This window comes from Triticum aestivum, chromosome 1D, assembly GCF_018294505.1.
Source record: "Triticum aestivum cultivar Chinese Spring chromosome 1D, IWGSC CS RefSeq v2.1, whole genome shotgun sequence".
Lineage (NCBI taxonomy): Eukaryota > Viridiplantae > Streptophyta > Magnoliopsida > Poales > Poaceae > Triticum > Triticum aestivum.
In genome coordinates this window covers 309,045,235-309,058,048 of record NC_057796.1, presented here as the reverse complement: position 1 = coordinate 309,058,048, position 12,814 = coordinate 309,045,235, and the positions used below count along the sequence as shown (strand labels likewise).

General features: G+C 46.4%; 2 protein-coding genes and 1 non-coding gene across 4 annotated transcripts; 2 read left to right on the top strand and 1 right to left on the bottom strand.

Moving 5' to 3' along the window:
* Positions 1 to 2,904: 2,904 nt before the first annotated feature.
* On the top strand, positions 2,905 to 8,406 carry LOC123181663 (uncharacterized). 2 transcript variants are annotated; one of them, XM_044593982.1, is made up of 15 exons: positions 2,905 to 3,437; positions 3,530 to 3,594; positions 3,993 to 4,895; positions 5,071 to 5,137; positions 5,221 to 5,283; positions 5,432 to 5,495; positions 5,579 to 5,672; positions 5,765 to 5,848; positions 5,944 to 6,039; positions 6,142 to 6,169; positions 6,821 to 7,300; positions 7,434 to 7,495; positions 7,570 to 7,679; positions 7,762 to 7,849; positions 7,935 to 8,406. In XM_044593982.1, the coding sequence occupies exons 1-15, from the start codon at positions 3,029 to 3,031 to the stop codon at positions 8,229 to 8,231; spliced, it is 2,910 nt and encodes a 969-aa protein (XP_044449917.1). In that variant the 5' UTR covers positions 2,905 to 3,028; the 3' UTR covers positions 8,232 to 8,406. The 2 variants fall into 2 exon arrangements, with proteins under 2 accessions (XP_044449917.1, XP_044449918.1); XM_044593983.1 differs by having other exon boundaries at positions 2,908 to 3,437; positions 5,944 to 6,033.
* A 1,122-nt stretch (positions 8,407 to 9,528) lies between these two features.
* Positions 9,529 to 12,492, top strand: LOC123181664 (peptide methionine sulfoxide reductase A4, chloroplastic). Its single transcript, XM_044593984.1, has 2 exons — positions 9,529 to 10,186; positions 12,043 to 12,492. Exons 1-2 carry the CDS (start codon positions 9,653 to 9,655, stop codon positions 12,292 to 12,294), a joined length of 786 nt encoding a protein of 261 aa, XP_044449919.1. The 5' UTR covers positions 9,529 to 9,652; the 3' UTR covers positions 12,295 to 12,492.
* TRNAS-GCU (transfer RNA serine (anticodon GCU)) lies at positions 10,427 to 10,508 on the bottom strand. Its single transcript has one exon. It is a non-coding gene; the product is annotated as a tRNA-Ser (tRNA).
* Positions 12,493 to 12,814: the final 322 nt, after the last annotated feature.

Here is a 12,814-nt window from a genome sequence, read left to right as displayed (position 1 = left end):
GAAGTTTCGGGGAAGGGACATGTGGAGCGGCAACAAAACAAAACAAAAGATGGGGTAGGAGTAGGACGCAGGAGACAACAATATGTTTTTTTGTTCTAGATTTGATTCAAGAAGGTCACAAATGGAGTTGGGTAGTAGATGCACGTTTTTGATTGAATTCTAAATTACACTCGCTGAACAAATTAGACAGGTAAACAATCAAATCTTGACAGTTATTTTTCCCCAAAACAGATAGCCAACCCTCAGGATGTGTGTGATGTTATGTGACTTCGAGATTTAACATCGTCGCTGTCGACGCGGCCGCACCGAGAGGCGAGATGATGAGTCGCCAAGAGGAGACCACACCTGCAAACTACGTCCACAAGCCATCGTGATGATGTGTTTATAGAAGGTATGTTTTTATTTCATATGAACGTTGTTTGATGCATTTTAACTGTTTATTCATATTTTCTAATGCATACACATCGGATATTTTAATGCGCTATTGTTCATGCATGCTTGGATGATTCTAGTTGAGATTTGGTGCATAAGTGCTTCAATAGATGGTCATCACGAGCTCGCTTGAACGAGCGGTACCAAACTTATTGGCGTTCTTCAGAACTTTTACGGTACCCTGGTACTCCCTAAGCCGGGGCAGGAGTACCACTCGAATCTAGCCCTTTATTTAAAAGGGCAGTTTAGTCATTTTCATTTGACCTAATCTAATCCCCGATCTATCTAAAAAAACCAATCTGATCATAAATCTCGGCTCCCGGAAGCGAAACTTCTAGGGTATCACTCGTGATCACCTCTTGGTTCTTTGGCGCCGCCATGGCCACAGGGGTCGGTGCCACTTGCACGTGTGCTTGTATCTGGTCTACATCTCCCTAATCCCAAACCTATCGTGGCCACCCCGCAGCCGCCTAATCCCCTTCGTGCACGCCATAGTTGGATCACAATCAAGCGATATACCCTTCATTCCTGCCATTGCTGGATATCAATCATTCGATATACCAGCAGCCTGCCACTACTAGATAATGGTTTGCAGTCCGTAGACAAAATTGATGAGAGGATATTAACATGTACATGGGAATTAAAACAGAAATTCCCAATCTTCCTGAGCATGCCGGCAGCGAAGAACAGAGGAAAACAGTGAACTCGTTTGCGCTACTCATCCGTTCTCTAGTCAATGTGTTCAGAAATTGTCTTCGCGATCCACTTAAATTAACTTCAGTTAGAGTGAGGTGAGTGCGTCTATACGTGGAAGCAATTCAACTCCCGCAGATGCCACGCGATAGAGGCCCAGCTATGCGACCCCATGTCGTTGTGTCCATCACCGTTTAGCACATCCCTATTCTGGTGACGGCGGTAAGGCTGACGCCAATCTTCTGCCCAGCCCGGTAGCCGTCGCTCAAGCAAGCACGCCGACGGGCGATGGCCAACCACGGCCGGCGCCGAGTCCAGTGCGCGTAGAACAGGCTGATCGCCGGCGTCTCTCCCACTTCGTAAAGAGTCCAAGAATAACCAACAGTGACTGACTGAGTCTAGATGATGTGCATCAGCCGTAACGCACTGAGATTTAATATGGATAAAAGGTCAGGCATAACTGCCTAAATGAATACGTTTTTACCCCTAAGCTCAAGGTACTCCCAAGTGTTTTCTCGTAGTACTCCGTAGTAGTTAGGTTGGAGTACCAGATAAGATCATCCATTGGATTAGGCGAAATGGAGGGCTTCTATCAATTTCAGGGTACAGTAAAAGAACTCTTCAAAAATTGGTTGTTATTTTAGTATTTGTACCAAGGGGCCCTGGATTTCAGTTTTGCACTGGCCCCTCGAAATGCCAGCACCGGCAATGCAACCACCGAAGAAAAACTCGATGAATCACCTCCTCATTCGATATGTAGCTTTGCGGACCTTCAAAGTGCCTTACCAAAGGCGAAGCCATTACCGTTGAATGAATGGAACCGGGGAAACACCCCAGACACGTCACTGAAGTCCAGATATAGCACCACCGCATGACTAAGACGTCGGAGGAGTAAATCATACCTGCCAGTCACGAACCACAAAACCAACACACGATCTAGCATCTTCCAGATGCTGCCGATGCTGACAATATCAACATCCGCTCCTAGACTACCCGCCAAGCTCCGCACTGACACTGGAGCAAACGACGTTGCAATGGTGGGTCCGAGGACACAAGCCACCACGAGGAAGCGACCGCCGCCACGCCATCCTTACTTGAACAGTCTGGTTTCTAAATATATTCTCAACCATATGATCGATCACCTCGTCGGGGAAGGATCTAAAACCTCTTTATCCAGCGTCGCTATCGCCACCGCTGAAGCCAAGACGATGAACACTGCTACTAGGGCCTAAATCTAAAGCAAATATGATCCACACGCGTGGATCCGTGGGTCCCCCTCACCACTGACTACCGAGCGGAGCCGCCGGAGGACGGCGGCGGAAGAAGCTCTCCGAGTGGCTGGCGAGGTCGCTTTTTCTTTCTCCATGCGAAAGAAATAAAACTGTTGCTATCTTCTGGGCCCACTTTTCTAAAAAAAGAAGAAGACTCTGGGCCAAGTGCGCCAGCGTGTCGATACAGTTGCTGCTTTGGCTTTTCTTTAAAAAAAAAGTTGCTGCGTTGGCGTGTTGATATACAGTCGAAAAGAGACTGTGTGTGCAGCTAAAAAAAAAAAGAGACTGTGTGCGTACGAGCACGCACGAGCTCCTATTTTTGTGTACACTTGCTGCATGGGCCGTAGCAGTTACAGGCCCGACACAGGGAAAAAAAGGCGGGAATCGGCAGCGCCCAGATCCACCGCTCCCGAAAACTCCACTCGCCAACGAAATTTTCCCGCCTCCCGCCCGGACCCGTCCCGCAAAGACCAGCAACTCGGAGGACCGAATGGAAAAAACCACCCACATCTCTTCACTACCACCGCAGGATTCGAAGCCAGGTTCCCTCCCACCCAAACCCTGCGGGGAATTCCTTGCCTTCCTCCTCCGGATCCTAGAGCCGCAGATCCGAGCGCCTCCCCTCCCCTCCGATGGATCCCGCCGCCGCCGGCGCGGGCTCGTGGGACACGGAGCTCGCGTGGCACCTCCTCACCGTGCTCCTCCGCATCGGCCGCCCCGCCGCCGCCGCCGAGCTCGCCGCCGTGGCGTCGACGTCGGCGGCGGGCGCCATGACGCCGCAGCACGTCGAGCGGCTGTGCCACGCCCCGGGATCGCCGCTCCGCTCCTCCGGCGGCACGGTGACTGTTTCGGGGACGGCCGTCGTGGCGTTTCTGAGGTTCCTGGGGTGGGATGTGCCGGCGGTCCCGAGGGCGAGGCTGAGGCCCTCCGACTTGAGGAGCTGGTGCGCGGAGATGCCGATTAAGTATGAGCGCAAGCGGAAGGCTCCCGACGCGGACCGCTTCGGCGTGAAGAGGCGCCTCCTGATGGAGGCCGATGCAGGTTGGTCCTGCTTGCAGCTTTGTGCCGGGCGATGGTTTCTCTAGAGCTACTGCTCAATGTCGCTGACCCCCGTCTGGGCCAATTTTGTGCAGATTTTGTAGAACTCGAGCAGCAGCTGCCGATTGTGCCAAGTTGTTCCTCAGTTGCTGCTGGAGAGGTACGATTTTTCTTCATCACTGCTCATGTTCTTCTAAGAATCACCCAAGTTAAGAAAATACTGAAGTGCAGTACCTCCATGTCCCATTTCATTTTGCTTGCATATGTAGTTGGCTTAGCTGGCATTTGAAATCAATTTGTGTCGAATACCGAGCGAAGTTCAGTTGTAGAAAATAGCAGTACAGTTAACAGAACCTCACTGTTACACAATGGACAGCACTGTACGGCTGCACTGTGAGTGTGTGTGTGTGTGGGGGGGGGGGGGGGATTGCTTATCACAGGCAAATGTAAAGTTTCTTATGCATTTTTTGGCGTGCTATGCATTTAAGCTTTTGCATCCATAGCAGTGACATACAATAGCTTTTATTTTACTCCTGTTTGTTGTCATATCTTGGTCAGGTACACCTGGAGGTTATGCAAGATAGGCTTCCTCTAGTTTCCAACATTGCTAAAATTGGTACACCTTGTCTTCAACCTAAACTTAATCAGTCTCTTGGAGTCAGCAATGACAATCTTCTTGGGAACATGACATCTACACTGACATGGAAGGAGTTGTCCGTTCGTCCATTTAGTGATATTCCTTCCCTCTGCGCTGAGAAATCAGAGAACATCCATGCAGCAGTTAATGAAATTAGTAGGATTGGTGAACTGGAAGGAGCACTTTCATATTACAATTGCCGAGTAGAGGATAGTGAGGATCTGGAAAAGAAGTCTAGCCCCCTTCCTATGATAGTGGAGGTGCCTTTAGTTGGAGATACAAAAATTTGGCTTGATGAGGATCTAAATCTTTTTCACACAAGACCATGCAGTCCATCTCTCAATTGTGATACACAGTTAGTAGACAGTATAGTAAGAACCAGTGTGATGCCTGACCAAGCAGCTGTACAAAATGACAGCCCAAATGCTGGACAGGGTGAGGAGATCCCATCTTGTGGTCAGGATGCTAATACTGGTGTTTTCCAGTCTGCTACATGCACCAAAGCAGAACCTCTACTACAGGAACCGATTCATGAAATGAACAAAAGCTCATGTCAACCATCTCTGGGCACAAAAGTTGACCCGGCGGCATTGCCGCTAGAAGCGACGAGCCATGATTGTATCAACAATGGAAAGTTGAACGTTGTTGCTGAAAATATCGATAGCACATACCTAAAGGACAGAGAGCAGCTACATAAGAAAGTGGGTACCATTTTTCCGAAGAAGGAGCAAGACAGAAAGATGGTGAAGCAACGGGAGAAGCGCAAGAAAAATGATGCCCTGCGCAAGGAAGATAAGGATCAACTTGCAGAAAATGCTCAAAAGGTTATTTTTGTCTTGCATTATGTTGACATTGCAGTTACTATTTTTTAGCTCCTTGCCTCCTTTCTATATTCTTAGGGTCGAATGCATTAGTAATTTTTTATAGCTGTAAATAGCATAAGTCTTGTTCTGTTCATCTGATATTTTTATTAAGTTATGTCGATCTATTGTGTTGCAGGGCCATGCAGAGCCAAAACCACTGCCTAGCTTCAAGGATTTTGTCGTGGAAGAGGAGGAAGGGTCAGGTGAGAGGCCCTATACATTTCTGTTGGAACTGGGATAGTTTTGCTGAATGTTGACTAATATGTCATATTGTTTATTTGCTCAGGAGGTTATGGGATCGTTTATAGGGCTCGGAGAAGCGCAGATGGAAAAGTATTTGCCATAAAATGTGCGAACATCAGTCCACTTGTCATATTTCTATACAAAGTTCGTTAAATGTATTGGGTGTAGTTTTGATAGTTCATTCATGTTTCTATATTTTTTCTGTGATGTTTTTGTATGAGAAAGGGAATTAACTTGTATGTTTCTACTGCCAGGTCCTCGTGAGAAAGCTCATTCACATCACGTTGACAATGAACGAAAGATGTTGGAACGATTTGGGTACTAGAAAATGCTGCTGCCCTAAATACCTTATCTTGTTCCCACAATAAACACAGCAGATTTACTGTGTTTTTCTTCTGCAGAGGCAAGAGTTTTGTGATTAGATATGAAGGTTCTTTTAGGAGTGGTGAACTAGACTGCTTTGTTCTAGAACACGTTAAGCATGACAGACCAGAGGTTAAAAACATTGGTGGCTATGAATGTTATTTGTCCTACCAACTTTGCATATGTATTCATATTTTGCTAAGTATTTTCTCTTATCTTTGCAGATTCTCAAAAGAGAAATAAATGTCTTTGAGTTGCAGTGGTATGGGTATTGTCTGTTCAAAGCTCTTTCAAGCTTGCATAAACAGGTTGGGTTTGATTGCATGTTACCTTCATTAACTGTTGAGTTCTGCGTGCCGTTAACCCCCAGCTAATCCTGAGTACCTGATATTTCTGCTCCCAGGGAATAGTGCATAGAGATGTGAAACCTGGAAACTTCCTCTTCTCTCGTGACCAGACAAAGGGATATCTTGTTGACTTCAACTTAGCAAGTGTTAGTGCGTGTATTGCTTGCCCTTGTTTTCTTTGATGCTTCTTTCCTGCAGTAGATGCTAATGCCATTTTTGCTATTGTGGTCCTTCCCCCCTGAAATTCCATGCAGGATCTTCACCATAAGTTCTTGAAAAACAGTAAGTTCACCTTCTAATATTGAATTACTGTTTGATGATTTTGTGGTGCACTTAAACCATTGATTCTTTTTGCTCGTTCCTCTTTAGGATTCTCCACACCGAATGTATTTATATTTCACAACATTTTCCTCCATGCTATAGCGCTTTGAACTTTTTTCACTCTGGAATATGCTTGTTTGTTGTAAAAAAATGAATCAAATGAAACACAAATATCTCCAGTAGTTATCCAAAATTAGAACCATTAAGTTGTGTCATTGTATTTTTGTCCAAAATGCATTCTCCTGGCAATGGTTCTGAAAAATCATTAGCTTGAGCAACCAAATGATGGTACAAGATACCTGAGTGAAAAGCTACTTCTTAAAAAATGTGAGTTGAAAGGTGTCATGAAAAGTTTTTCACCATGGTCTTGAAAAAGAATGAAAATTTTTGCTCCATGCCACCTTTGCTAATTGTTGTTAGAAATCACTATGAAACAGTCCCAACAAAAAGATTCAACAATGAATAAGCCAGTGTAGTGTCGGTCTCTGATTCATTAGAAGTTTTTGTTACCTAGGTAGGATTACATGAACTCTTATTCAATGAATTTGTAATGGTTTGAATTGTTATATGTCGTGTGTGACTGCATACTGAGATATGACTTCTGTTGATCAGGTAAATCTGAGACAATGTCATGTGGGAAGGATACCGCATCTCAATCTTCGTTGAAATCTGCTCTAGTGATTCATGCCAAAGAAGCAGCAGCCGACTCAAAACAACCTCTTGGGCCCAAGAGGAAAAGATCAAATAAAATCCCTGTAGGCAGTGATCCTAGGATTGACAATAAAAGTAGGCATGGTAGCCAAGCTGCTGATGGATCTGGTGTAACCTCCGCCAAGGATCCTACAAGCGCGAAAACACCATTAGACAGGTTAAAGCAGCCAATGCCTTACAGAGGGCGGAAGGAATTAATGAGCTTCTTGCAGGAGGCAATGGACAGTCCCAAACAAAATATACCGGCAGCTCCAGTTTCCCAAAGGAAGAGGGTTGCTGCTCCTGTGGGTAGTGTCGATCGGAAGTTATTTGTACTTACTCCAATGCCCCTGCGTTGTGATGGTAATGCTGTTGCCGGTTCTGGGACGATTAACAGCAAAGGTATGCTTTTCCATTAAACAGTGTTAGACCTTGTGCATTGAATCCAGCGACCTCAGGTGTTGAGTGATCTAACCTCAGGTGTTGAGTGATCTAACCTCAGGTGTTGAGTGATCTAACTAATTGGTTCTTGCAGGAAATGGAAAGCAGCGAAGAGAAGGTCCATGTGTTGGAACTAAAGGATTCCGAGCTCCAGAGGTTTGATGTAGTTCCTACCTGAGAGTTTTTCGGCTTCGAGGTGCCACATATTGAATGGCTGTTTTTTCCTTCAGGTTCTTTTGAGATCTTCTCATCAGAGTTGCAAAGTTGATGTCTGGTCGGCTGGGGTGACACTCCTGTACTTCATAATCGGCAAGGCACCTTTCGGCGGAGATCCTGAACAGTGAGTTAGCTGGCTCATTTTCAAAGCTTTGCTTCCCTGAGTTGAAGAGCACGCTAACCTGGTGGCATATGTTGAACAACAGGAACATGAAAGAAATAGCGAAGATCAGAGGCAACGAAGAATTATGGGAAGTAGCAAAACTGCACAACTGCGAGTCCTCGTACCCACAGGTACGCAAACTCAACTGATGACACATCGACACCCTATGAACAGACCACTGAATCAGTCATCTTGACCACTGCCTTTGTCCTCCAGGAGCTATTTGATGTCAAATTGCAGCAGTCGGTGGATCTCAGGGAGTGGTGCGTCGCCAACGCCCGCAGGCCGGAGCTCCTCGAGCAGGTCCCTGACTCGCTGTTTGATCTCGTGGACAAGTGCCTGGCGGTTAACCCCAGGTGCAGGATCACGTCGGAGGATGCTCTGTCGCATGAGTTTTTGGCGCCGTGCCGTGAAAGCCTCAAGAAGAATGCGCTTAGGAGTAGGTCAGCATCAGCTTCTCACACTCCTCCATGCTTGCCTCGAGATGCCATGGTTAACGCCAACGAGTTGTAGCACTCGTTTCCAACCTTACTTGACCTGTTTTGACCTGAGTAAGCTTAAGCTGAAACTGGCAACTGACGTGTCGTGTGTGGCTGTGTGCCAATAGCTTGTTTATCTGTTTATTACTGCTGTAAATGCTGTACTTAAAAAATGTAATATTTAATGCTCTAATGTTTGCGTGTGCTGACAAGGTTATTATAAAGTACTCCCTCTGATTTCTTTTTACTCTGCATATAAAATTTGTTTGAAGTCAAACAACGCAAAGTTTGACCAAATTTATATAAAAAATATCAACATCTATAATATTAAAGTTATATTGTATGAAAGTTAATTTTATGATACATCCAATAATATTGATTTCATATTGTGAATGTTGATATTTTTTAAAGTTTTACTTTGACCAAAATTTATAAGCAAACTAAAATGAAACGGGGGAGAAATATTGCCTGATTTACATATGGAGTTCCTCGTGTTACTATGGAAATCAACCGATTTGTATGAAAATTTCATGCTTGAAACACATTTTCTGGGTCTGCCTAGTACTTAGTGATTTAAATGTTCTTATATTTCTTTATAGAGGGAGTAAAAAACAGATTAGAACGTGTGGTTTTGTTGACCGGGGTCGTTACGTGATTCTTCAAAGATGCAACCGGTGCTTCCGGCATGAGAAAAAAGTCTTGCCGTTCTTGAACACAGAATTCTTCAGAAATACGTAGAGCACAAGTGTTCTCGCGTGGCATCACACAGCATACGTGGAGCCTCATCTGATCACAGGAAAGTCTTGCCCTGCCATCCAATCCACCACCACCAGCGCTGTACAGACTGCAGGTCGCAGCTTCTATTTCCTCACTGACTACGTGTCCTACAACGCCTTCGCATACCCGCATCGCATGATCCTCTCATCGTCTTATCCACAACAAACACTAGCCCCGGACGAAACTGCCTGCGCGTACCCGGTCAAAACCCTCGAAGGTTCGCCACTCGCCTGCGATTTTGTTCTTTCTTTCATGGAGCCTGCAGATTTTATATCCACTAGACAGCGACTGAGATCAAACTCACGGCTGTCAGGGTGTTGTTTTATTACTGAATGTGATGGGTGCAACCCGATGATGACTTTTACAGCATGTTGTTTCACCGTTTTATCGTGTTGGAAGTAAACCAAATTTATGTAAAACAAGTCGTGGTAACATAGTACTGCGATAAACGGGTGAAACCCGCGAACCCGGCCCGGCAAAAAAAAACCCGCGAACCCGGCCCGGCAAGCAGGAGTGCAGGACTCCATCATCAAAAGGCAGCGAGGGAGGACGTGGAGAAAAGAAAAGAGCAGCAACCAACCAGCCAAAGCGACGCAACGCAAACGCAACCGGGACTGACTGAGCCGACGAAGCATCCGGGCCACGCCGCCACAAAAGGCAAGGCAAGGGAAAGCCTCGATGCCTCCCCTCCTCACCTCCCCCGCCTCCCTCTCCTCCTCCCCCCTCCGCCTCGCCTCCCACCTCGGCGGCGCCGCCCTCCGTCCTACCTCCCACCACCACCGTCGGTTCCTCGCCCCCGCTCCCCAAACCGCGGCGCGGGGCCCCACCACCAGCGGCGGGTTCGCGGCGATGAGCTGGCTCGGGAAGCTGGGGCTGGGGGGCGGGGGAAGCCCGCGCGCGTCGGAGGCGTCGGCGGCGCTGGCGCAGGGGCCCGACGAGGACAAGCCGGCGCCCGGGAGCGAGTTCGCCCAGTTCGGGGCCGGCTGCTTCTGGGGCGTGGAGCTGGTGTTCCAGCGCGTGCCCGGGGTCACCCGCACCGAGGTCGGCTACAGCCAGGGCGCCTTCCACGACCCCACCTACGAGGACGTCTGCACCGGCGCCACCGGCCACAACGAGGTCGTCCGCGTCCAGTACGACCCCGCCGCCTGCAAGTACGATGACCTCCTCGACACCTTCTGGGCGCGCCACGACCCGACCACGCCCAATCGCCAGGTCCGTCGCCACTCGGCCACACAGCCTGATTGCTGATCCCCTCAATTTTGCCTTTGATTCCTTTTCTGTGGCTTGGAGTGTGTGGATACGGAGTTTCAGGATTGGGGAAAATTTTCTGGACATTACAAATTTATTACTGAGAAAAAATCTTGAGAATTTTTGGGGGAAATTGCTTAATTAATTCTCTAGACAGAAACAATTTATTGCAAAATTGACAAACAAAAATAGGAGGAAAAAACTCGTCGCCTGAGAGATTCGAACTCTCGCGGGGAAACCCCATGTACTTAGCAGGCACACGCCTTAACCACTCGGCCAAAGCGACGCTTATGTTCTTTCTGTCGTCAGTTCTACACAGCAAGGTGTGAACTTAAATATGCACCGTACAAACATTACCGAACCTGAACGGATTTAGGCAACCTTATATACAGAGTGTCAGACTACGACTGTGAATCGGGCAGCGAGCTAAGCACGCCCGCTGAGTAGTAGTACTTTGAGCATTTGATGTGTACAGTCCGCGATTGTGTGTATAGTAGAGGTCTGCAAACTTGTTGCCCACCTTTTACATTTTGGGCGGAATAGGCATAGCACCGGACACTAGCAGTGTTCCTGACTAATTTTCAGAGGAACTACTTAGCTAGACACTCTTTAGGGCTCCTTTGATTCAGAGGAATTCCATAGGATTTTTGGAGGGTTAGAATCCTTAGGAATTTTTCCTACATTGGTCGTTTAATTCATAGGATTGAATCCTATAGGAATTATTCCTATGGAATCATGTGTACTACATTTCATTGGAAATCTAGCATCCACTCCAACCTCTTTTTTCACTTCCTTTGTTTTTCCCGTGGCATCAAACATTCTGTGCTAATCCTATGAGATTCAATGGACATGCCACTCCAATCCTTTCTTCCTATTCCCGCGTTTTGAGAATCCTACGAATCAAAGAGGGCCTTAGCGGTTAGTACCATAGTGGTATTGTCATTTGCGCAGTTTTGCGTTAGGCTAATCAGTGTTATGAGAGTGGTGGTAATCTTGGCTTTAAGGCTCAGCTGCAGAATCCATTTGGTACGAAGAGTTTTACTAACTCTATGGAATCTGGCACCTTGACTGATCAGTCATTATGCCTGTTAGTGCCCTTTGTTAACTGATATTTCAAACTAGCTCGTAGCCTTTTGAACCTCTGATGTGAACTTGCTTGAATCTCTGAATGATATCCTGAAGCTCATTTGATTGCGAGCAATGGAACTTGCTTCTGCACATTTGTATAAGCCCATTTCTCAGGGCCTCTTTGATTCAAAGGATTTTCTTAGGAATTTTAGAGGATTGGAATCCTCATGATTTTTCCTACGTTGGTGGTTTGATTCATAGGGTTGAATCCTAGGATTTGTTTCCTAAGGATTCTTTGATTCAAAGGATTTTCATAGGAATTTTAGAGGATTGGAATCCTTTGGATTTTTCCTACGTTGGTCGTTTGATTCATTTTTTTTAGAAAGGAGGATGACCCCCGGCCTCTGCATCTGGGCGATGCATCTGGTCGTTTGATTCATAGGGTTGAATCCTAGGAAATTTTCCTAATGATTCCTTTGTACTACATTGCATAGGAATTTTAGCATCCACTCACAAACCTCTTGGTAAGAGTCCTTTGTTTTTACTGTGACGCTATCAAACAAACCAAAATCCTGTAGGATTCAAATGGGTATGACATTACAAGCGTATGTCTTTTTCTATTCATGCTTTTTTGGACTTCTGCTAATCAAAGAGGCCCTGTTTCCGACATACGGCGACACGTCAGTTCCTTTTCTTAAAGGTTCATTACCTGTGTTTCTGATCATATACATTTCTGAAATATGTACATGCAGGGGGGCGACGTCGGAACCCAGTACAGGTCAGGGATCTACTACTACACATCGGAGCAGGAGAAGGCGGCGCTCGAGTCTATGGAGAAGCAGCAGAAGGCTCAGAACCGGAAGATAGTCACTGAGATCCTCCCGGCGAAGAGGTTCTACAGGGCGGAGGAGTACCACCAGCAGTACCTTGCGAAGGGCGGTCGCTTTGGCTTCAAACAGTCCACGGAGAAGGGCTGCAACGACCCCATCCGCTGCTATGGATGAACGAGCCTGGTGACCTGACCAGCATGGAAGCACACAGGCAGCAATGTTATAGTCAGATAACGCTGCCTGAATAATGGTGGATGTCAGCTGAATTTCACTACAGTTTTCCTAGCTTGTGCTGTTACCTAAATGCAAGGATTGTAAGAGAGAAGAAAGTTATTACCATTATACCTTATTAGTGTTGAATTACCATTGTAATTTAGTGTTGAATTGCCATCGTACTTAGGATAAATTATGGCCTGGGTAATAAAGCTCATTTTAATCACAAAAATGGTGTTATCAGAGTTAGCAGGCCTGGTTAGACCCTCTGACCCAAATTACTTGTCACATAAATGGTCACATAAATGGGTGAAATGGATAGAAATGAGTGTATTTAGAACTAAAAATATGTCTAGATACAACTATTCCCACGATGGGTAATTCAGGACGGAGGGAGTAGTTACAACGCGGTTTGTTCAAAACTAAAGTATTGACACAACAGAACCCCCAGCCCACCCCCGCGTCTCCAACCCTAGGCGAC